The 24,435-nt window shown below is 42.3% G+C and overlaps 2 protein-coding genes across 2 annotated transcripts; one reads left to right on the plus strand and one right to left on the minus strand.

Moving 5' to 3' along the window:
• Positions 1 to 341: 341 nt before the first annotated feature.
• RPL24 (ribosomal protein L24) lies at positions 342 to 4,365 on the minus strand. Its single transcript, XM_086625041.1, has 6 exons — positions 4,317 to 4,365; positions 4,117 to 4,192; positions 2,716 to 2,826; positions 1,522 to 1,658; positions 1,052 to 1,115; positions 342 to 472 (listed from the first exon to the last, which is right to left on the minus strand). Exons 1-6 carry the CDS (start codon positions 4,319 to 4,321, stop codon positions 392 to 394), a joined length of 474 nt encoding a protein of 157 aa, XP_086481167.1. The 5' UTR covers positions 4,322 to 4,365; the 3' UTR covers positions 342 to 391.
• A 311-nt stretch (positions 4,366 to 4,676) lies between these two features.
• On the plus strand, positions 4,677 to 22,772 carry CEP97 (centrosomal protein 97). The gene is made up of 11 exons (XM_086617221.1): positions 4,677 to 4,732; positions 8,046 to 8,188; positions 10,669 to 10,827; positions 11,259 to 11,360; positions 11,928 to 12,041; positions 13,005 to 13,171; positions 14,437 to 14,601; positions 16,335 to 16,468; positions 16,989 to 17,748; positions 18,910 to 18,985; positions 20,931 to 22,772. Exons 1-11 carry the CDS (start codon positions 4,678 to 4,680, stop codon positions 21,648 to 21,650), a joined length of 2,595 nt encoding a protein of 864 aa, XP_086473347.1. The 5' UTR covers position 4,677; the 3' UTR covers positions 21,651 to 22,772.
• The last annotated feature ends 1,663 nt before the right edge of the window (positions 22,773 to 24,435 follow it).

Below are 24,435 nucleotides of genomic sequence, written 5' to 3' on the forward strand. Positions count from 1 at the left end.
TTAAGTCACTTACAGATGGTACTGCCTCACACACCGTTTAGTTTGAATCTCTGAAATTGGACACCTCTTTTTACACCATTTGACACAGACGCAGAATAAACTTGTACTCCTGTGCTGTTTTGTCCATCAGGCAAAAACAGCTTCTCAGACATCAGCTCCACCTTCCTGGCCACCTGAGTCATTCATTAAAGACTGATGAAATGCATGCTATTAACAGCAGGTTGTCTAAGAAACCATGTTTTATGGCAAGATGTTTTTCAGTCTGCAAAACCAGACAGGGTTATTTCCTAGATTAATTCTCTTCGCTATATCTCACACAGTTGAAGAGAACATGGCCCAAGTTATGAAAGTTAGTCTGATGTTTATTCAGCATGACTAACAGTTTGGCAAGTTAACGCTTTCCACCAACACGAGGAGCAGAAACCTTGACTGGTTTCACAATCTTCTGCTTAGGTGCTGCCTTTGTAGGAGCCTGTAGAAAAATAACGAGCAAAGTATGAGCAAAGAGAAGCAATTTATCTGCAGTCTTGAAAAGAGTGTCCTTGTGTATTTAAGACTGACAGAAATTAGGCAACTTAGATCAGATTAGATTTAGATTAGAATTACAATCTAACAGATTAAAATCACATTAACAGATTGTTACACACATACCACTGTAGGCCTACAATATGTATGATGCCAACATACAGTGTTAATTCATAAACAGTAATGAAATAGACGCTAGCATTCATCAGCATATTGTGACCAAGTTCCTATATAGTGAAGATGGCACATCCAGACAAGTTTTTAGCTATGAAGAATCTCTGACATATGGTCAGAAAGTTGTTTTACTGTAATATTTACTTCTTCTGTAAAAAAGGTTCATTCCATTCAGCTGTTTGGCTATGTTTAACTTCAGTACAAAAGTTTGGTCAAGGTACTTCCAGATAAAAATAAATAATCAAATGTTTATTCCAAACACGAATGGGAATTTCCAATTAAGTGGTGCAACAGAATGTTGTGCTACAACATGGTACATTGCATTTCATGATTTCTATCCATCGCATCTTACCTTTGCAGCAGAAACAGCCGTTTTCTTGGTGGCCTGCTTAGCCTTCTTGGCTTCTTTTGCAGCCCTGTTAATCCACAGGAAAAGGTAACAGTTATTAACATCTACCATTCAGTGTTTCTTTCTCTCGGCACTGTAAGAGCTCCCCAAGGAAAGTCAAGAAAGGAATGCGTTATTTCAGGTCCATCCTCTGCACTCAGAACCTCTAAGACAACTGTTAGACTATTACAGAGAAAGCAGAACTGTGTGTGACAAGTGGTATTTGCACAAAGGGAGAGGGCAAGAACAGACTTTGCTGCTGTTGGTGAGATTGCTTAGTATTACCTCCAAAAATACTAATAAAAAACCCCACAATCAGACCCACAAAAAAGCTTATAAACCATGGAGCTCCTCTAGTGTTCAAGCTCTTGTATGAAAAGCATTAATAAACTTTGAGAAGCCCGAGATAGTTCCATTTATCTCTGATTTCTCACCTGATAGCTTGTTCCCTCTGCGCCTTTCGTACTTCAGGCTTCTGGTTGCGTTTAGCCATAATCTCAGCTAAGGATGCGCCAGTGATTGCCCTCTGGAACTTAACAGCACGACGCGTGCGCTTCTTCTGTATCTCTTCCTAAAACGGCAGAAAATGAAGACAGACAATTATTATCACAAGACATTAAATAAAAGGCCAAAGACAATCACAGAAACAAGCTGCTATGAAGACTGAAGCTATTATTAAACTGTATACAGAAGCAGAATTTTACTCCTTAGTTTGGAGATAACTGATTTCTTGATTTGCCAAAGCAGATGAATAACTAAAAAAAACCAATGTATTCTCCTTTGCAAGGTATTAAAAAAAAAAACAACAACAAACTTTTGGAACAATGTCTGAAGTTCAACATTCTGTAACACCCAGAAAAAGAAGGGGGGAGGAATAAAGTCCACTTTGATGGATCCTTCTCAGAAGAAGATACTTCCCACCTGTTTCAGGTGGGATCATGGTGCTGTGTAAGCCATTCAGCATCAACTTTCCTTCCCCAAAACAGACTTATAACACATATGTGAGCCTTTCTAAATGCTCTTTTGCTGTGGAAATTGAAGCAAGAGCACTGAAAACATGTCATGCTACATGCCTTATTGATTTATCTTTTTCATGCAATAACAACTACATAGGAAAGACCTCCTAAGCTACAACCCAAAGTTTTCAAGAAGGGTACGTGAAAAGTTCCCCCATCCTTTAACCCCCAAACGATCTGTTTAGAAGTATGATCCATCAGATTTTCAGCTCTCTGTGCGATCACCATTCAGGAAGTCTACAAGTCCAAACTTTTAGAAAAGTCCACCTGTTAAACAGCATTACCACCTTGTGTAAAACTACATTTTTTAAAACATATGCCATTCATACAAGTGTTAAAATCAACTGGACCTACTGTGGTTCTGAGTGAGCCCTCAAAGAAGTGACATAATACAAATACAATGCTTTTTCTTAACTGGTTAGCTTTCAAACATAAAGCAACCTATAAACTCATGTAAATGCACTCACGTTTTCACCGTTACTGGCCAGCCTTCATCCTGGCTATGAGAGTCATGCTTCTGCTAAACACCAGTGCATCCCAATTACCTCTGTTCTAACAGACCACATCTTTTCATGGAAAGCTTTAGAGCAGCGTTGGTTGGTATATACTTACTGACTGTCCTTTCTTGTGTTTACGCCTGTACAGAACAGTCCAGTTGATCTGACGGGGGTTTCTCTTGGAAAGGAATGCAGACTCACATTTCGCATTCAAGAACTGAAAAACCTGGGAAGGCAAAGTATTTTGTGTAAAGCTTTGTTTCTCTGAAAGACGTTATCACAGTTTACATTAACATATCAAGTAATGCTTTGATTCAGTGGTTTCTAACAGATATGCTTTTATATTTCTTTACTCAGCTCTGACAATCCTAAGTTTTAGGAAATAATTTAAAAAATGTAAAGTCCGGAACTTTGTTCCATCAATTTTAAACTGATCTCTTAGAAGACATTCCGTTATGGAAGGAATTTTCCAGGCCTGATTTAATTCTCTCATGATAAAGCCTGATGCTAAAGTTTTTGTTTTCATAACACAATGAAGTAGCTTGGTTTTCCTGAGGAAAGCTCCAGTTACCACTTGCACCCGTTGCTGCACTGTATTCTGGCTGCAGCACAAACAGCCACATCCAGCGTCACACTTTTTAAGTGCCTGACCCCAAGTAACTATTCACTTCCTGTATGCGTAAGCGAGTCAAAAACTGGCGTGAGGAACACAGGGAGACTGACACTCTACCCAATTCTTTCTTGCGTAGTTGCATTAACCTTCTTGCCTGGAATAACGGGCAAAATTAGCAGGCTGGTTTATTACAAGCCATGTGAAAACAAATTCCCAGGACAGCACCTGACGATTCCATCAGTCCATTTACTTGGCTATCATTTCCCAGGAGATTCTGTACAGCAAGACTGCTGTACTGGGATATCCAAACCCCAAATCCTCCTTTTGTAGATATCAACAGTATATTTCTGACAGTCCTATCTGTATGAGATCTGAGACCCTGAAAGGGCTCTCCTCCCTGTTTTATCCCAATGATCCCTACCCGAATTATTTGCAAGTCCAATTCTTTGCTGCAGCAAATCTAAGCATTACATGCAGTACGGCTAAATAGCATTTCCTACGGAACTTTGGTGCTTTGGACCAGATGCTCCAAGGCACCCTTCCCAAACCACAACCTAAAATCCGCCTCAAAACCCCAAGCTATGGCACACGCACGGTTCTCCTGCGGACCAGGTCTGAGGGTAGTCGTGACATCTGGACACCGATGGACACACTGCGACGCTACTCTCATACCGCTCAACACAAGCGGTTCAGGCAGACGCTACAGCAACGCCACCAGGGGACAACACCGAGTTCCCCACTGCGTGTCCAGTGCGAGGCCTTCGTCTCCCCCGGCGCCGCGCCGGCCCCTCCCTCAGGCCCACCGCGCTCCCGCTCCCGCTCCTGCGGAGCCTGCTCCAGCCAGCCCCTGCCGCCCGGCACCGCGGGGCTCGCCCTGGCCCACCCGCCCGCCCCCAGCCTCACCTTGCCGTCGGTGCGGGCGTAGCGGCGTCCATGGCCCGGGTAAATCTTGTACCCGCTGAAGCTGCACAGCTCGACCCTGCGCGGGAGAGAGGAGTTAAGGGGAAGCGCGGAATAGCAGAGGGGGAACACGCGGCCCTGCGGCAGCCTCCCCGCGGCGGATGGCCGCGGATAGGGCCGCGGGGAGCCGCCGAGGACCTTACTTCATGATGGCGGCAGCTGCGAGGCGGGCGGCGGCCGGGGCGAAGAGGAAGAGGGGATGACGGGAAGCGGCGCTGCGTGCGCCGCGCACAGCACGCCGGGACGGCTCCCCCGCGCAGCGCCTGACGGGAGCGGAGCGCGGCGGGCGGCGCCTCGCCGGCTGTGAGGGGCGGGCGGGGGGCTCGGCAGTACCGGCCGTACCGGCCGAGCTTCCCACCGCTCGGTTCGAGTCCCGCCGAGCGGCTCTACACGTGAGACCTTCCGCCCCACCGAGAGCAACAGGCACAGTTTTCCCGTCGCGGAGCAAGGCAGCCAATCGGCGCCCGGCGCTCGGTTGCCTGGCGGCGCTGGCAAGCGGGAAGCATGGCGGCGGCGGGGCTTGCGGCCAGGACCGAGGCTGTCTCGCCGGCTGGAGGGGGTAAGGCGAGCGCCGGGGGCAGCGAGCCTACCGGGGGCCGCGGGTGTTGGGGGCCGGGCCTTGCGCCGGCGGGGGTTTGTTTGGGTCTCCGTTGAGAGGCGGGGGCGCGCAGCGCGCCGCGGGAGCTGTAGTGCGGGCAGGGCCGTGCTCTCGCCGTGGGTGTGGGGTGCTGACTGCAAGTCCCGAAAGCCGCTGCGGCCCTCGATGGGGGGCGTGGGGGGATAGGGGGGGCGCGCCCTCTCCTTTGGAGGCGAGGGGGCGACTTGGCAGCTTCCCTCTTGGGTCTCCGCGCTCCTCCCCGCTTACAGCCGGCACCTGCGGTCCCCGAGCGGGGCTGGGAGCAGTCAGGACAGCGCGGGGTGAGGAGACCGGCGTTGGCACGGCTTCCTGCGCTCGGGCAGCTCTTCTGAGGAACCCAGCAGCGGGTTTGGCTCTGGGCATGATGCGCGGGGAGCGGAGAGGGACTGTCCGTCCCGCTGAGGCCCGGGCCCTTGAGGAAGGATTTGCCCGCAGCCTTGTGGAAGGTAGGCCAGGAGCTGAAATAAGGCCCCTTTTTCTTACAGTGGAGGGCAGAGAGATCTTGAGAGACAGTGCCTCCTCTGAGGGTGCAGTTTCGTGCTTCTGCCTCTGACTGAAAGGACGATGCGTTACCATAATGCAAGTCTGGCTTCGAAAGCTCAAGGGCTCAGTGAGTGAGCAGAGGCCTGAGCAAAAATTGTCAGCTTCTGACGTCTGTTAATGCACATAACTGCCAAACGAGTGATAAGCAATCCTGAAACGTTTTCCTGGGTACTGAGAGCCCGTTAGGAAAATCTCATTCCCAAAGAGTCATTATACCAATGAATCTTTATACTGTGAAATCATATAAACTTTAAGAGAGAGAGAGAGATAGTTCACACTGTATACTGAATAGTCACACTTAAGCAAGCAAATTAAAGGACCCTAGCTCGTTGAAGGGATGAGGATAGGGACATTTACTTCTCTGAATCTTAAAGCTACCCACAAAGGATAAAGGATACCCATGGACAACCGAGATAGCACCAATATCCGAGCTCCTCTAGCACCTCTGTGAAACCCTCGCATTGTCCAGCCTCACAGATAAGGAACTATAGCAAGACTGACTCAAGGGACATCTAGATCAATAGAGAAGCAGGTGGATGGTGACACCATAGAAATAAAGTTTCTTTGCAAATGGTAGTGTGTGTGTGCATGTTAAGTAGCAATTAGTCAAATCATGTTTTACTTGAAAGGTGTAAGAACCAAGTGTAAAACCACATTCCCGTGCCCCAGTTTGAATGGGACACCTCATGTGCATGGATAAAGGATTACTCTTGTACTTCTATACTGTGGGTCCTAGCCTCTGTCCTCAGTTGGCATGGGCCAGCTGTGAGTTTTCGTAACAAGTCCTTGGATAAATGGGCAGATGCAAAATTTCTGTTTAGTTAAAGTGACCAAGTGATTGCAGAGGTGGCTACTTATGTGAGAAACATTGCGTCACCTTCTCCCTGAACGTGTCAAGACAGGAGCTTGTTTCTGGTACTGCTGGCTCTGTATTGCTGCTCTTCAGAGCACTTCGCATGGCTATGGATTTGGGAAGCAATGGAAGTGTCATAGAAGTCATCAGAGACGCCTCTTAGAAAAGCCTATTCTCTAGTTGACAGAATGGTGCACTAAAACTGTTTGTGTCCATCTGTAGCGTAATGAAACTCTAAAAGCCTGCAAACTGTAAGAATATTAGTATATGGTGCATGTTTGGGTAAGAACACTCTTCAGGAACATGCTGCTGCAAAAGGCAGCGTTATTTACTCAGCAGATACTAAGAGAAGAGCAAGCACTGGAACGGTGTATGTGTGTAAAACACACAGTGGAGGCATAGTGTATGAGAATTGTTGTTAGCAGATGTCACCGTGAGCACGCGGTGATTTAAATTCCCTGTGGTGGCAAATGTTTTCCTTTTAACTTTATACAGTAGGAGGTTTTGCATGGAACATTTTAATTGTGTGTTGCATTAATAAAATGATGTGCTAGCCTATTTAAAATTTGCTCCAGCTCAAATGTCCAGTACAGTAGTACGGCTATATGAACAGTTTCTTTGTCCTGACTGTTCACTAGGTACTTTGCTGGAATGTGGGGCATTTAGCCTATCAATACAATTTGGGGACACAAGCACCAAATTCCCAAGGCGAGACACACTCAAGGACTTGGCCAGTGAAGTCCTGGAGTGGAATCTTTGTGTCTGAATTAGACACGTCCCCTACCTAACAAGTTCAGACAGATAAATACTTAAGAATAGGTTTTTGCAGCAGCCAAACTGCTAAAAGGGAGCATGGCTTAAAATTTCTGATAGGAAGTTTTAAAGAGAGGGTTGAATCTTAAGTTTGTTCCTTCTCCGAAGTTTAAGCATCCAACTTCTGACAACAGAGAGGTGTCAGTTTTGGTTTCACAGGCTGAAACCTCTGCTTTGAGTTTGCACCTAGAGTGCACTTTCAGAAAAAAAAAATGTAAGCTAATAATATTGTTCCTTTGAAATACAGAAAGGCAAAAGGAAATAGAGAAAGCTTCAGATTTTATTCAATGGTCTAGCGTTTTGAGGACTTGCTCACAATAAGGCTGTTTATATTCCTCTGGCTGAGGACTATCTCATGGGTATTTCATGTTTTTGTTTTAAGTGCCCTAATCTTCAAATACTTTAGCAGTGTGTTTGACGGAACTCTGCAGGCAGGTGGAGTTTGTGGGTTTGCCTCCTCATCAGGTTTCCCACATTCCGATTGACAAAAGGATGGCTATTGCTTATCCTTTTCCACACTCCTCCCCTTTAAATTTATTTTTTTTTAGTGACGGTATGATTGCTGTTGTTTGTGGAGTGTGATCCTACAGATGTGTGCTAGGCATGTTCTGGGTTTGTCTACAAGCAGGAATTTAGATAGAGTACCTACACATAGGTAGGTAGTTGTCAAGCTGCTCAAAACTTGAAATCTTTTGAAGAATTTAAAAATTTAGTGGCTTGTAATATTTGGGGGTTTGAGGATCACACCTTTATATTTAGCTACTGAAATTTGCTCTGCTTCCCGCTTCAGAAGACCTGTTACTGACTTTCCCAGAATTCTTTATTGGGACGAAGCCTGGAACTCATGGCTTCCAGTAACTGCATCACTTACTCTGATGTGTTTGGTCTAAAGTAATTTGCTTCAGTTTTACATGGAAAAGTTAATTTGTATTTGAAAATTAGCTGCATTACATTATAAAACAAATCTGTTTATCTTGATTTGCCTTTTCACTGCATTTTTTATTTCCTTCTCCTTTCTCTTCTGAGGTTTGGTAGTCAACTGGTCAGGTCAAGGATTGCAAAAACTGGGTCCAACCTTACCCTGTGATGCTGATACACGCACTCTGATTCTGGACAAAAACCAGATAATTAAGTTGGAACACTTGGAGAAATGCAAGAATCTGATGCAGGTCAGTGTTACTTGACTTGAATTTGCTATGAAATAACGGTACAGTGATGCTAATTAAAATTCTTCTGCTTTAAGGCCATATTATGTAAAATAAGTCAGCAGTTACTGTCTTTGTAGGAAAATGAATGATGGCTAACTGATATAGAAAGCTTTATTTTCACTGTAGCTCTGCAGTTGATAGTGGGGGAGGCTATTTTGGTACTTACCTAGGTAACTAAAAATTAACTACATAAATCCTAATGAGAGGGGAGTGCGTGTCATAAGAACACTTAGAAAAGTCACTGAAAAGCCAAATTTTGGTACTACTTAGCTTTTGAATACTTGAGCTTTGTAACCTTAAAAACAGCTTTGTTTTATCTTTCCTCTGTGTAATTTTAAACATTATGCAGACATACATACAGGACTTTCCTCTCTATTTGGATTTCGGAACTCTTCACAAAGGAAGAGGATCAGTAGCCTTAATTTACAGGAAGAAAATAAGCCATATGGATTAGGTTAAAATAGAAATAGCAAATAAAAAAATGTGGAAGTGGGAGGAATTTACATAGTCATGTTAACATATCGATTCCTGTAGGTCCTAATATTGCTAGTGCTTATCCTTAGTTTTAATACTAGCAGCAGTCCACTTAAGTTCATGAGGGTATTAGTGATAACAGTGTTAAGCCTGTGCATGGTGCTTGCAAAAATCAGAGTATTAATCCCTCTGGGGCAAAGCTGTATAAGTCCATGTTAATTATCACCGAAATTCCCTCCAGTTAGGCTTGAAGTCACCTGATAGCTTCCAGAGACACAAGCCGAACTGAGATAGGAGAGGTGGGATTTGTTGCTACAGCAAACCTGTCTGCCAGCTTGGTAGTCAAGTTATTAATGTGTACGTCTGATTGGGATTTATCCTTTAAAAAGTTTGTGATTTATAGTCCTGTTAGCACAGGACCTTCTGGAGAATCACATGAAATGTATTTTGTCCTCTGCCATGTTGTCGTGGTTTTTTTGGACTGAGGGTCGAGACAAGAACCGAGAGGGAGCACCCACCAACCATGGTCTCGGGCAAAACATGACTCAGGCTTTCTTAATAAAACAAAACAATTTATTAACAGTTACTTAACAAAAGACAAAAGGGGACGAAACCGGTTACTTGAGAGGAGAAAAGAGAAAACAAGGCCCGATCTTAAAACAACACCTCCCCACCCCCTATTTTCCTTTCGTTCCTGGCTCTGCCTTCCCCCAGCGGCGCAGGGAGACAGGGAATGGGGGAGTACAGGTCAGTTCATCCATGTTGTTCACTGCCGCTCCTTTCTTAAAGGAGGAGGAGTCTTTACACCATTTTTCCCTTGCTTCGGTGGATCCCCTACTCACAAAGAAAAAGTCCCCAAACTTTTCCAAAGTAAGTCCTGCCCGCAGGATTGCAGTCCTTCCCCATGGATCGCACCAGTTTGGGCTTTACCAGTCTCGGCCTCTTAGGGAGCTGCTGCCACTCGCGTCGGCGTGGGTCGTCCCACGGTCTCCAGATGCCTCCACGACCTCGTCGTGCATTCCATGCCCCATTATCAACAGTACCTGGTCGCGCATCCCCTGCTCCACGACCTCTCCTGGGCTCAGGCATCTCCTTCCCGACGTGGGTTTCTCCACGGGCCACGAGTGGGTCGCTGCTCCGCCGAGTGCACCCTGGCTGCAGGGGGGCCGCCTGCCATCTCACACCGATTTGCAAGGGAAGCCTCAGCTCCAGCACACCTCCTCCTGCTCCATCTTTGCTGACCCGGTCGTTGTGGTTGTCTTCTCTTAGATATTAATCCTCTCTGGGGGAGCTCGGCCCGGCGGGCACCCCGGGAGTGGGGCGCTTACCGAGTCCCCCATGCGGCTCCCCCGGCGCCATCTTGAGCACATGGCGCCGGCCCGGGCCCGAGCGGCCGCTCGGCCAGGAGCGAGCCCAGCGCCCTCCTGCTCTCTCCTCGCTCCTGAGCAAAAAGCCCTTTTCCCGCCCCTTTGTCCCAACTTAAATAGGGCAATTCGCAGAGGCGCCGATTTGGCTCAACCTCCCCCGGGGGGGGATGGGACTCAGATCTGGTGGCACAGGGAGCAAATCCCCTCCCCTGCCACCAGAACACCCCCCCACACATCAAACTATCACACATGTAGACAGTAAGTATGATTTTACACCCGGAATGTTGCACGATGATTTGAAAATTCTGATTATAAAATCACATTTTTGTATGATGTGATTCCTCATTCGTTCTCCTTTATTTAGTTATTGCTAGGAAGATTTCCTTTTGAGTTTGCAGAGTGAGTTATAAGGAGTACTTTCTGTGATCAATAATTTATTTCCTGTATCTTGCAGTTTTCTGTGTCTGCGTGATTTGCTTGAAAATTGAATACGTAGATTGAAGAAGTTCCTGTTGGGTTAGATTTTTGACCACTAAAAATAAATTGTCTGTGCGGTTTAATAGTTAAAACTTTTTCTTTTATTCCTGTGTCAATCCACAGCTCTCTGTAGCCAACAATCGTTTGGTGCGAATGATGGGTGTAGCAAAACTGACTAAGCTCCGGGTGCTGAACTTGCCTCATAACAGTATTGGGTATGTTGAAGGGCTGAAGGATTTGGTGCACCTGGAATGGCTGAACTTGGCAGGAAATAACCTTAAGGTAAAGTATTCAGTCTTTATACGTTTTCCAGAATCTGGTGTTGTAGAAATTTGGAAAGCGCTGCAAAGAAATCTGAATATGTTTCTGGTTTTGATTGGAACAAACATTGAAGCTTTGCATCTACTGGTTTATGAAATAGAAGAGGACAACTTTTGGACAGTAATTGTCTAGGAAAAAAATAAAAGATTGATATCAAAATGTGATGAGAATTGGGAAGCAGTCCTCAAAATAGGAAAAGAATTACCATTTTTAAAATGAAACTGTGTGAAAACATGGATTTTGTTTTGGATTACTTTTTGGTGTGTTTTTTTTTGTTTTTTTTTTTTTTGGTGTTTTTTAGCTTTCAAAATAACTTACAGTTATTGATACTTGGTTTTATTTAATGACTAGAAAAGAGTTACTGTGAGTAATTGACTTCTTTATTTTTGTAGGCCATTGAACAAATCAATTCCTGTCTGTCTCTTCAGCACCTTGATTTGTCAGACAATAACATAGCTCAGTTAGGCGATCTCTCCAAACTTACGTCGCTGAAGGTAGGTGATGTTTTATCTCTGGTTTTGTTACACTCCTTGCATAAAGAAATTTGCTTTGAAAATTGCTGCCTTTTAAAGCATGCATTATTCAAACACTACCGCTTAAAGCATTTTAATTAATCTCTATAATTTGTAGAGGGAAGCATGTAAGAGTTATTTTCCTTGTTTTCAAGTTGCGGGAACTGAGGCAGTGATTTTTCTAAAGCTCCTGTAGTGGTTTTGATAAAGATAACATGGTGAGATCTTGTTCCTGTATCTCGACTCTCTTGTCTGGCATTATCAATCAAGACAAAACTCTTTCAGCATCATCACTGTAGAGAAAAAATGTTTCCAAATACGTTTTTTGTAACTGTGACTATACTTCAGTTCTGTATTTTAAAATGGGAAGATTTTGCTCTAAAATGCAAAAATTAGTTTTCCCTTACTGGAATAAACAAAAATAATTTTCATGATACCAGAAAGCCTTAATTGTAGTTCTTTTGTGTGTATCGTGCAGGTATTGCCTGAACAAAAAATTTGGGGGTTTTGATCAAACATACATTCCATCACTGTGTTTTTATTTTATAGACTCTCTTGCTACATGGAAATATTATAACTTCACTTCGCACTGCCCCTGTTTGCCTACCTCAGAATCTGACTGTTTTGTCTTTGGCAGAAAATGAAATCAGAGACTTGAATGAGGTAAGATACAGAAGATATATCACCTTGTCTTAAGGTAGACTGAAAGCAGATAGTTGGATAATTCTTTTGAGGATGTAACTGAAAATGGGCTCTCTTCTTTGAAACAACCCATGTTGACAGAAGTAATAAACTGTAATAGTTTGTATGTAATAACTATACTTGCTTTAGCAGCACAAGCTAGGTGATACCTTTTAAAAGTTATCCGTGAAAGAAAACTTGCCTTTTTTATTTCATGTTTCTATATTATTAAAGGATGTCAGAAGTACACCTTAGGGACTAAATTCTTAGAGAGCTTTTTGTGATTGTCAGAAGGTTGAAGGCCGAGCTCATTAACTGCTGTGCAGGGCTTCTGCAGCTGCTATGTTTAGAACAGAGGTTTGAATTGCACTTGTTGCAACTGAACGTTTTTGGGCCCGTGTCTTATTTTGTCTATTTCTCAAACACCATGTAAGAGAAACAAATATTCTGCCTGTGATTCTGGTCTTTTTTGTTTAGTTTGTTTTTTAAAAAAATACAAGTAGCAGACAAAATTGTCAGTTGGACTTCCGTGTTGGAAGAAAAATCTTATTTTGGTAATACATTTCTCTTCAAAACAGGACAGTTTTTCTCCAGCTTTTTGGCTTCCCCCCCCCCCTTTTTTTTTTTTTTTTTGACAATGCCTGTTGTAGTGAATGGAATCATAGAATTACTATACCTTTCCATACATAAAGCCCCATTCTCAGATTTTAAGAGAAGCTGATACTTTCCAAGGGCTATAGTACCTACAGGAGAATTAATGGGAAGACAGCAGTAGTTGTAGAAGGTCCTTTGAAGATGTTCATATTCAAGAAGCAACTTGATATTCAGTGTATTTGTAATTATGTTGCTTTGTGTGAGACGTCTAGCTGTAACTAGAAGTGTGGTACGTTCTGTAAGTGTTTAATGGTTTCTGTTCAGTTAACAAATATATCTTGTTTTCTCAAGGTTTCTTTCCTGGCTTCTCTTCGTCAGTTGGAACAGTTGTCAATTATGAACAATCCTTGTGTGATGGCCACACCTTCTATCCCTGGCTTTGACTACAGGCCATATATTGTCAGCTGGTGTCTGAACCTTAAAGTTCTTGATGGATATGTGATCTCTCAGAAGGAAAGGTGACATAATAGTATTAAATCTCTAAAATTATTAAATGAAGCTTGACTTAGCTGAAATTTTTTTTTTATGTAATAAAAAAAATAGAAAAGTGCTAATGATCTGAAATTCTCTTTGTCTTGCTAATGGCCATATGACATACAGGCCAATTAACGTTGTTGCTTTTGCCAAATTTTTAATTTTTTACGCTGGAGTTGTTGTGTAAGATCACAAGTTTATTTAAGTAGAAGTATAAAGTTAAGATTTTGTTTTGTTACTTAACTCACACTTTTACAAAGCAAAACAGTGATAGCAATTTATCAATGGCTTGTTGCCCCTTCCAAGCTTACAACCTCTTTGAGTTTGCAGAATGAGACCATCAGCACATGTTAAAGCTGTTGTCTTGGGGGAAGCTCGAACGTGCCCTTTTATAAAGGGGCATGTGCATTTCTAGTTTTGGCATTTTTTCTGTCAGTCAAATGTTATTTTGCCCAAATCACTTGTTACCGTATCATTGTGGTCGCTATATCACTAGGATATCTGTATGACAGTAGAGACGCCATCTTAAAGTTGTTGACATTAGAGCAGTCCAAGCATAAATGTTATCCAGTTTAAACACATTCTAGTCCACTATATTAACGTATTTCAGGGCATTAATGTTTTGGGTTTTTTTTTCACCTGTAACTAAAAGAAAAAGCTACCTTTTTGGTCAAAAGCAAACAATCCTGTTTCTGTTTCACCATAACATATTATGACTATTCCGAAAAGTTGCCTGTAGGAATTCTAGAATTTTTTTTCCATGACTAATGGGGTTTTCTGTATTAACTGTATTATTATGTATAGATATATTATATTAAATGTTCTCAGACTGAAGAGCATTTAATTTTAAAAATATTTCAGTTGTTGAATAGTTTCTGCAAGATTTGCTTCCTGTGGCTCTTCTGCATGTTTGTGTGAACCTTTCTGTTTCTGTGAAAGCTTTGCTGATAAATTCATTGACAGAATGAATTTGACTGTTTTTAGTGTGCAAAGACTACACACAGATAAAGCAGAGACTGCTCAGTGTTGGTCTGAGGAGTTTTTTGTTTCGTCCATGTTTATGTGAGGAATACTTTATTCGTTATTCTGATAATGAAATTCCCAGTTCCTCTGGGCACTGCTCATCTTCCAAGTTTTGATTAGATTTGTAGATTAGCTCTTTGGTACACACTAGAAGAACAGGAATCAAAGGAGAGTTAGGGGGTTTATGCCATGCATTAATGGTGACTGTTTTCCCCCTTCCTAACAGTTTGAAAGCAGAATGGCTTTACAGTCAAGGTAAAGGAAGATCATATCGACCTGGCCAGCATGTTCAGCTAGTCCAGTATTTGGCTACTGTTTGTCCTCTTATATCCGCATACGGTCTCCAGACTGAAGAAGATGCCAAACTGGAAAAAATACTGAGTAAGCAAAGGTGAGAACGTCTTCTCTATTGTTATGAGAACATAATTATATGTCTTATTACGTGTTAGATATAATAACGTTTCCTTGTAAGTATTTCAAAGCAACAGTGAAGGCTGGAGATGGGAAGAGTAGTGGAGGTACAGGGTGTGTCCTATAGGGGAATGAGAGGCAAGACAGCAGCAGCAGGAGTGTTTTCCTGCTTGCTGGGCCATCTAGGGGCAAATTCTCTATATTTTTCAGTCTGTGCTCTGTAGGACATTGAAGGTGATATGTGTTAGGAATGTGATTAAAATAAACAACCTACCTACTGAGTTTTTTTTTTTTTGCCACGGAGAAAGTGAGGAAAACTTCAAAAAGGAGCTTAGATTAACTTTTGTTCTAATTGTAAATGAAGATTATTGTGGTACACTGGGGTAGCCCCTTTTTCTTGTTAACGTGTTCTTTCTCGGTTTTGAAGTTAAGGTTTCCTTTGAGGGACACTGTTCGCAAGGATGCACTTGATCGCTGTATCTGGCACGCCGGGTCTGTCAGAAGTGGCCTCTCTAGAGCCTGCTGTTTCTGCCAGCAGTAGCTGTTTTGCTAAGGTCTGTGCAAGTAGATCAGGAGAGTTGCCATGGTGCACTTTCCTCCTATGAAAAGCCAGAAAATGTAGCAATACAGGTATCCCTGTTCCCCAGGACCTGTTCACAAACTTTGTGCAGAAAGATCAGGGCAGGAGACTCAGCTCAGAGAAGCAGGCTATGTAAATGGCATAGTGTGGGTAGAAAGTTGGGCAAGAAAAGTGTTGTGATAAGCAGAAGGGTGGCGTCTCATCAAAGGGGCTGGAAACTTGGGACCATCGGGAGGGAGCTACTGCATACTTCGTCAGTGTAGATTGATCTCCAAGAGGAAATTATGGAAATGTTGGGACCATTTCAGAGGAGAAGTTACAATAAAAGCATATTGGAATTGGAATTCCAAGCTAAGTGCTCTGACATTCACATGATGTTTCTGTGGAAAATTCAGGAAGTTGACTTGTAAAATATAACTCTTCAAAAATTAAAAAAAAGAAAATCAACAAAACAACATAAAAACAACCCCCCAAAATCTTCGTATATGTGTGCGTGTGTATATAATACATACACACACACACACATAGATGATTTTTAAGGAAGTTTGAGTTGCTGACCTCTACCTCGTGATCCTTGAATTTAGCTGGGCTGAAACAACTTGCGTGCTTACTCAGTTTGTGAAGGATAATTTTACATTTGTGGCAATGTTTGTTGATTTGTATTAGGATTTTGTCTCTTTAGTAACAAGGATACACTTTCCTTGATTCATTAATTTTCAAATGCAAAAGACACTCCCTCCATTCTTCAAACTCCTCTGTGCATACAAGCATAATGTATCCTGCAGTAGACACTTATAATATCTGCATGCCTTCCTTGTGTGTAGAAATACTTCACGATTTTCAGTCTACAGTCAGAACTGCATGTTGGATTTTTTCTTTTTTTTTTTTTGTTTAATACATGTAACGAAGAAAAAGAGGCAGGAGGAAGGGGAACAGGAGCAGTCTGTGCAGTCCCCTCCTTTGTGAGTAGTCCTGTTAGTGCCTTGTAGGTGTAGGGATCTGCATAACTAGCCTCTTGTTTTAGAATTATTTGATCACTTCTTTCCTTTAAAGTAGTCAATAGTTTCTTTTAGATGTCTTCTGTACCAAAAAAAAAACAAAAACCAAAAAATCTGTTGGAACTCTGTGTTTAGGCTCCACCAGAGGCAGTTGATGCATCAAAACCAGAATGAAGGACCACCAATGTCTTCTACTCCCAACAAACCACTGTCAGCTACTTACGAACACAGCAGTCCAGCCCAGCCACCACAGATAGTTCTTGAAAGTGGTAAGAAGCTAATCTGCACCTGCAATCTGACCTGTGAAAATAAATATTTTTTTTGAACACAGACCACTGTGGAGAGAATTTCAGAATAAGATCCTGTTATTTTATTCTATTGATTTTTGGAGATATTCCACTGAAGTTGTACTTTGTTTTCTAAAAATGCATTCCATGTTTATTCATGTCTTGAAATGCTACTAAGATTGTTAGGTGAAAAACACAATCCAGTAAACTAAAGAGTTATTACTTTGGCTGTTCCATCTGATGAAAGTGTAACTTCTCCAGGGGGAGGCAGTTTGTGCAATTTACTGTGCCCAGTATTTGCAAAATTTGTGGGTGTTACTGTGATAAGTAGTGATTATCCTTATCGTTATGTAGAAATAATGCTTGTCCTTACTGGCATTTTAGGTCTTCTCGCACACCAGGTTCTAACTGTCTAAACCAAATTGTGAATCCCTATGAATGAAAAGCAGATATGTTATTGAAATACTATGACACTTTTGAATATGGCTTTCTGCCTGTCTAGAACCTGTCATCCAGAAGAATTCTTGGGTTGGACCAAGTGCCAATGATGAGGATTCCTGCGCAGTAAAGAACACTTTCCTCCTTGAAAAAAGTGTTCGCAAGGAGCTGTACCTCGAAGATATACAGACGGATGAAGACAAACTAAACAGCAGCCTTTTATCCTCAGAGTCTACTTTCATGCCAGTTGCTTCAGGATTGTCTCCAGTGTCTCCTACATCAGAGCTGAAGCTACATGGAATCAATTTGGGCCTAGAAGATGATGATGACGATACAGTGATCGAACGTGTGAGAGATGTTAATAGCGGAGAAACAGCTAACAAACAAGAAGCTTTGTGTGTTACAAGAAAGCACTCCAACAGAACAGTGGCAAGTGTGGAAACTCAAGAGAATATCAAAGAGAGTATGCTGATGTCTTCTCCTGATCCAGTAACAGCTAGCCTGACTGTTAATACTAGCAACAGTTCAGCATCCTCTGAAGACCAAATTCTGCATGGTCACCCTAGCACCTCAGGAGGTGCTGAATTGGGAGTTACAACTCTCTGTCCTGTCCAGACGGCAGGAGAAACTTCTGATTCATTGGCTGTTGTCAATCAAGGAGCAGCTGAACTGCAAAGAATGACTAAAGCAGCTACCAAGCTTCAAGCCTGCTGGAGAGGATTTTACACGAGGAACTATCATCCCCGAGCCAAGGAAGTGCGGTATGAAATTCGACTGAACAGAATGCAGGAGCACATCGTTTGCTTAACTGATGAAATAGAAAAGTAAGTTAATGTGATGCTGTGTATTTTCAAATTGGAATGAATATAACCATTGTTCCAGGATATTTCAGAACAATTATAAACAGGTCATGATATAACTGCTCACTGTAAAACCCAGAATCGGTAATGTAAAACTGTGATTACAGTAGAGGATCGTGTCCTGTAAGATAAGCCCAGTTATGCAAATAGCTGTTCATACTCTAGAATTGCCTTCTATCAGGCATTTGGGTGAGAATAAATTTTTCTGTTCCTCTATTAGCAGGACTTTTATGTTTCACTGCGTAAGCAAAATAGAAATGGCTAAGTGTGATGATTTTTTTTTTTTCACTTGTCTCCTTGCAATTAGCAGGACTTTTATGTTTCACTGCGTAAGCAAAATAGAAATGGCTAAGTGTGATGATTTTTTTTTTTCACTTGTCTCCTTGCAATTACAGAGTGTGTAAATGAAGTGTCCATATTGAGTCATTCCTCTGTTACTGGTGAAAAGAAGAATTCTCTCTCTGCCTTGCATGATACAATTTTGAAACGTGATTCTGTGCTTGGTTCTAGGGTGGTTTTTTTTGTTGTTTTTTTTTTATCCTACGAATCTACATTTGGAGGAGATTATTATCAAAGTTCCTCAATTTGTACGATATAAATTGCGGATTTAGCTAATATATTTCAGGATCAGCCTGGTAACTGATGGTCTGACAGGCTCTTTTCCTTTACTGTCACAAGTGACAAGAGTTCTGTGAATCAAGTGAACCCCGAGAAACTCGCAGTGCTTACACATCATACCTACATCCAAGTGATATCACTTGGGGAGAGCATAATTTGAAATGAAGAAGCACTATTTTTTTTTTTTTGTGCATGAAAAAGAAGCACATCTACTTGATTTTAAGAGCTCAGGTTTAGTTTACAAAAAGACACTTGAAGTATAAGCAAGTCAATAAATGTGCTGCAGCAAAAGGAAACAGAATCTTAATGTAACTCTGAAAAAGAAACTTGATGTCAGCAGCTGGGTATTTATGGCAAGCTAGACTGCAGTCATGTCCTAATGTTGAGTTCCGTTGTATCTTTCAAGAGCGCTGTTATATAAACAGGCATTTTTATATATTCTTGTTGATCTTGTTACCCAGATGTTGCTTATTTAAGCTGCATAAATTTGGATATGTGTTCTTGCAGACTAAGAAAAGAAAGAGAGGAAGATAAGATTCAGAGGCTTGTACAAGAGGAAGCTGTCCAATTTCTTTGGAACCAGGTAAATTGTTTTAGTTCTCTTATTTTTCTGCTTACATATGAGTTTGAAAGGTATTATTTCATACTGTAGATCCTGAAGAGATAGTCACTATGGTTCATTTTTTTCCAGTGATGACTTGAGTGGCTTATTAGAATCTAATTGCCATGTTGTTTACTGTACTGGTATTCTCGGGGCGAATAACATTCAGAAGTGTAGCACAATAATACTGGGTTTGTTACAGAGGGCTGAATTATAGCCTGGTGTGAGAAGGAGGACAAAATGCAAGGGAAGCTGAATAAATGTAGCAAGACTGTGAAGAATGATGTGACTGCTAGATGCCCAGGGCAAATGACATGATGTTAAGCTTCTGATACTGTCCCACACGACATCCTTATCTCTAAACTGGAGAAACACGGTTTTGATGGATCGACCACTCGGTGTATAAGGAATTGGCTGGATGGTTGCACTCAAAGAGTTGCGGTCAACGGCTCAATGTCCACGTGGAGGCCAGTGATGAGTGGTGTTCCTCGGGGGTCAGTACTGGGGCCAGTGCTATTTAACATCTTTGTTGGTGACATGGACAGTGGGATCGAGTGCACCCTCAGCAAGTTTGCAGATGACACCAAGCTGTGTGGTATGGTTGATACACTGGAGGGACAGAATGATACCCAGAGACACCTTGACAGGCTGGAGAGGTGGGCATGTGAGAACCTCATGAAGTTCAACAAGGCCAAGTGCAAGGTCCTGCACATGGGTCGGGGCAATCCCAAGCACAAGTACAGGCTGGGTGGAGAATGGATTGAGAGCAGCCCTGAGGAAAAGGACTTGGGAGTGCTGGTTGATGAGAAGCTCCACATGAGCCGGCAATGTGCACTGGCAGCCCAGAAAGCAAATCGTATCCTGGGCTGTATCAAAAGAAGCCTGGCCAGCAGGTCGAGGGAGGTGATTCTGCCCCTCTGCTCTGCTCTCGTGAGACCCCACCTGGAATACTGTGTTCAGCTCTGGAGTCCCCAGCACAAGAAGGACATGGAGCTGCAGGAGCGGGTCTAGAGGAGGGCCACGAAGATGATCCAAGGGCTGGAGCACCTCTCCAGGCTGAGAGAATTGGGGCTGTTCAGCCTGGAGAAGAGAAGGCTCCGGGGTGATCTTTAACAGCTTTCCAGTACCTAAAGGGGGCCTACAGGAAAGCGGGAGAGGGACTTTTTACAAGGGTGTGTAGTGATAGGACAAGGGGCAATGGATTTAAACTGAAGGAGGGGAGATTTAGATTAGATATAAGAAAGAAATTTTTCACTGAGAGGGTGGTGAGGCAGTGGAACAGGTTGCCCAGAGATGTTATAGATGCCCCATCCCTGGAAGTGCTCAAGGCCAGGTTGGGTGATGCTTTGGGCAGCCTGATGTAGTGGAGGATTTCCCTGCCCACAGCAGGGAGGTTGGAACTAGATGATTTTTGAGGTCCCTTCCAATGCAAACCATTCTGTGATTCTGTATTGCTTTTGAGCAACTCATTTCTAAGGTAGAAAAATTATTAATACATCTTCTAATAAGATAGTCTTCCAAAACCAAAACTAACTGTTTTCTTAAGCATGGATTATTTCATAAAGGTTACCCATCCTTTCTGTTTTTAAGACCAGACTCCATTTTTCTTCAGGTACTTGAACTGGGAGGCTTGTGTGCTCTGTCAGTGTTGGGCATCTAGGTCTAAAAGCCGTTATTTAACAGTGGGAAGAACATATTTTCCCTAAAGGTGTAGTGAACCTTTTGTTAATTCACTTGCTCTTAAATTTTTTAGAATCATAGAATGGTTTGGGTTGGAAGGGACCTTAAAGATCATCTAGTTCCAACCTCCCTGCCATGGGCAGGGAAACCCTGCTTGAGCTTTGTTGCCGATTGCAAGAAATACTCTAGAAATCAAAGTAGCTTTCTTGCTTGCATTTCATAATGAAATTCTCTTTATACTTTACAGGTTAAATCTCTTCAACAATGGCAACTTTCAGTGACACAAAATTTAGGTGCCACTGGCCAACCTGGGCTCCCTTCAGCCAATACTTTCTGTCCATCTGAACCATCTATTCAATCATCCGCACTTGAGCAAGAAACCCCACCAGATGTTAGTTCTGCTTGGTTAGTTCCAGCTAGTGATGTTCTTCAGGAAAAGTCTTTGTTGCAGTTCCCAGATTCTGGTTTTCATTCTTCCATGGCTGATCAGACTCATGCTGGTGACTTGTGTAGCACTGAAAAGAGTTTAACAGAAGGAACTGAGAGCTCTCTCTCAGTGGAAACTGTCAAACAATGTGGCAATTCTGTTTCAGCATATTCTTCAGATGTAGAGGAGGATGGCCATGGAGAAGGTGAGCAAAGTGGAGAGAGCTCTAGTAACGAGCAGGACAGCAGACTAATACAACAGTATTTGACATCTGTTCAACAACTGGAAGAGGCTGATGAAGGGACAAATTGCAATGATGAAACAGAGGGTAGCTGGCCACAAACTGCTGTTGCAGCAGAGAGCCAAGAGTCTTCATCTGACACTGTCTCTGTAGATCTCCCTCAAGATACATCTTCCCCTGCCCGAGGTGAAATCCATCAGACGCCAGAAAGCTGCAAACTGAATTCAGGAATAGCAGAAGGGAAGCAAACAGACTGCGATTCTTCATTTCAGATGCTGCATGTTGGGATAGCTGTATAGTAGGCTCTGTTCCACAAAGGACTAGCGATTCCATTTCATTTTCCTTTCTCTTTCTTTTTGTCATTTATAGAAAACTTATTTTTAATGTGTACTGTTTCAGATTTTGGCTCATGTTACTAATTTATATTTTAATTAGTATTTTATTGATGTTGCTTAGGACTGACACTAACTATGCTAACCTGAAGTCGGCAGAGTTCTCAGTGACAGTCATTATGCACTTTATTTTCAAACATAAAACTGATATCCTAATAACTGGCTTCCATTAAATTAATTCTGAAGACTGGGGCTGTTGAGGGCAGGGGAGGGTGTTTGCTGTAAATTCACTTTGGTGAATGTGTTAGTCTGAATTTTTTTCTAAAAACCAGGATTGAGTTCTTACTTTGCAAAGAGAAGGAAACAATATGGGAAGAAACGGAGTCAGTATAGGCAGCGTGTGTGTGTATGGATACAGCCTGATGAGAAAGATGAAAGCAGTTGCCTTCCGGACTTCTTTTGGTTTTAACAAGGGCAGTTTGGTCAGTGTTTCCAAAGATGCATTCCATGAAACCATTGTCCAAGCAAGTCAGTGACTTCTTTTTGTCATTTTCTTGAAGCTACTGGCTAGGAATTAGGTCGTTTACATATGCACTGAAACAAGGACTTAGAGGATTCAGACCTTAGGGAGCTTCAGACAAACTTTGACCTTTGTTTGTCCTGGGGTTGAATTTCCCTGCTTTCTCAGGTAAGACTCAAAGTGGGACCAGTAGCAGCCTTCACTGAACAAAAATTTCAAAAGGGCGTGTGCTTTGGGAACATAGTTTCCAAGACTGACCTCCTGTGTTACAGCAGCAGCCTGGGTGACGTATCTTTTGCCTCCGCAAGGATACTAATGTCATTGTGGGATTTGGATCTGCATGGCTTTCAAGACATTAGTGTGTTTTATGGATCCGAACTATTCCTATCTATAGGTATAAATATTAAAAGCAAATGCCATGGCTTATTTCTTGACATCATCTCCCTCTGGTATTTTGTTTGTTTTTTCTCTGTATGCCTAGTATTTGACACTAATTAGATGTGGATAAAAAGCTGTATTTCTTCCCTGTTGGCAAAAGTGTTAAATTACCAAGGCTACGCTTTCCACTTAAACACTGGGCAAGCAGTAGGGTTTGTATCTTGCCTAGCTGTTGCTACATTTTTTTAATGGAAAACAGGTGTCTTAGTGTACCGCAGAAGTGGCAGGGAAATCTGTTTTGCCATGCGATTTGTGATGGACACTAGTAAGATAAAACGTTGTGACATCTAGGGGTCAGTTCAGTTTGCTAATACTGCGTTTTGCAACGTGTATTGGAAGGGCAGTGTTTCAGTAGTTTCCTAATACTGACTTTTCAGATGTAAAGACACGTGCATAGTATACTTCTCTGAATCCATGGGTTGATTTCTGGTGCTACAATGGTGTTCAAATCGAGTAGTGCTGTTTTAAAGTGACTCTTATGGCCATGTTGCCATGTAAAATAATACTATTTTTGTAAAAGCTTTGGTTGCTTGTCTACTTTAGGTTCTGAGCTGAAGTTTATAGCCACTCAGGAGTTTGGCATGAGGCCAGTATCTGCTTGAGGCCTCAAAATAGCCTTTATTTAGAACATAAATGGTGTGTTGGACTTGTACCAGCCACCTGCCCCATGATGAAGTTCACCTTGGAAGAATAAAACTTGCCTCTGTGTATAGAGTAGCCATCATTTCTTTTTCCCCACCCCCCAAAATAAAAGTTCTAGGGCACTAACTTCTCAAAAGAGCTGTCATTGCTGTCCAGCTGACATTTCACTGTGCCTTGCGTTTTAATAAAAAACTCCCAACAACTGAGGAGGTAGATTCTTAATGTGCTGTCTTTCTAGCTCAGTCCAGTTACAGCATGTTTGTAGCATAACTGTGTTCATAATTAGATCTCAGAGCGTGAGTATGCTTGGGTATTGAAAGTGGTACAGGTGCAGTAACGCACCACGACATCTGATCAGCTGTGCAGAGAAGTGTATAGGCTGTGTGATCGTACTCGTGTCCTCTGAAGATTCTCAACTTGGATTTAAATCTTCCACACTTGGAGATCTCTGCAGTTCGTAGGATTTGGCTCTTTGGCTATCTGTTAAAAAAAAATCTCATGTAAACCTTTAGAGAGACTTTCTGTGGGTTTTGAGAAATTACTTCTGTATGTGAAACAGTCGTTGGACCTTGCACTCTGGAGGCATGGTTGGGTGCAATTTCTCTTAGGTGGAAGTTCTCTTTTGTGGCAGAGTGCTGTATTAGCATATGCAAGACCTGGGCGAAACTAGACCGCTGGATAAAAATGTTTCACTTCCTGAAGACACTGAGGGACCATACATATTTCGCTATTTTGTATTATTGTCACACTTGCTGCAGAATTAGAAAGAGGAGAAACAACTTTAATTTTGGAGGTGTCAGAGGGGGAAAACTTGGTGAAACTTGATTTTTCAAGGAAGTCCTAGATGTTTCTTGACGTTTCCTCTGTTATTAGGGCTTGCAAACACAAGCACGAGATGACTTACTGTAATGCCTAGGTCAACTGGGTCAACTGTTGGCTTTTTTTAACTTGTAATCTGTATATCCAAAGGTGATTTTATGAAAGTACAGCAAAGCGTGTACCGACATAGAATCAGCTTTATCTTACTCTTGGGGAAGCTGTGAAATATGAAAGTTTTGTTTTCTGATGTTCTGAAAGTTATCTTGCATGCGTAGAAGATGAGTTGCCTGAATATACAGGTATCACAAAGAATGGTGAAGTTTTTGATTAGTT

Source organism: Tauraco erythrolophus, chromosome 1 (assembly GCF_009769465.1).
Source record: "Tauraco erythrolophus isolate bTauEry1 chromosome 1, bTauEry1.pri, whole genome shotgun sequence".
In the NCBI taxonomy this organism is placed as follows: Eukaryota; Metazoa; Chordata; class Aves; order Musophagiformes; family Musophagidae; genus Tauraco; species Tauraco erythrolophus.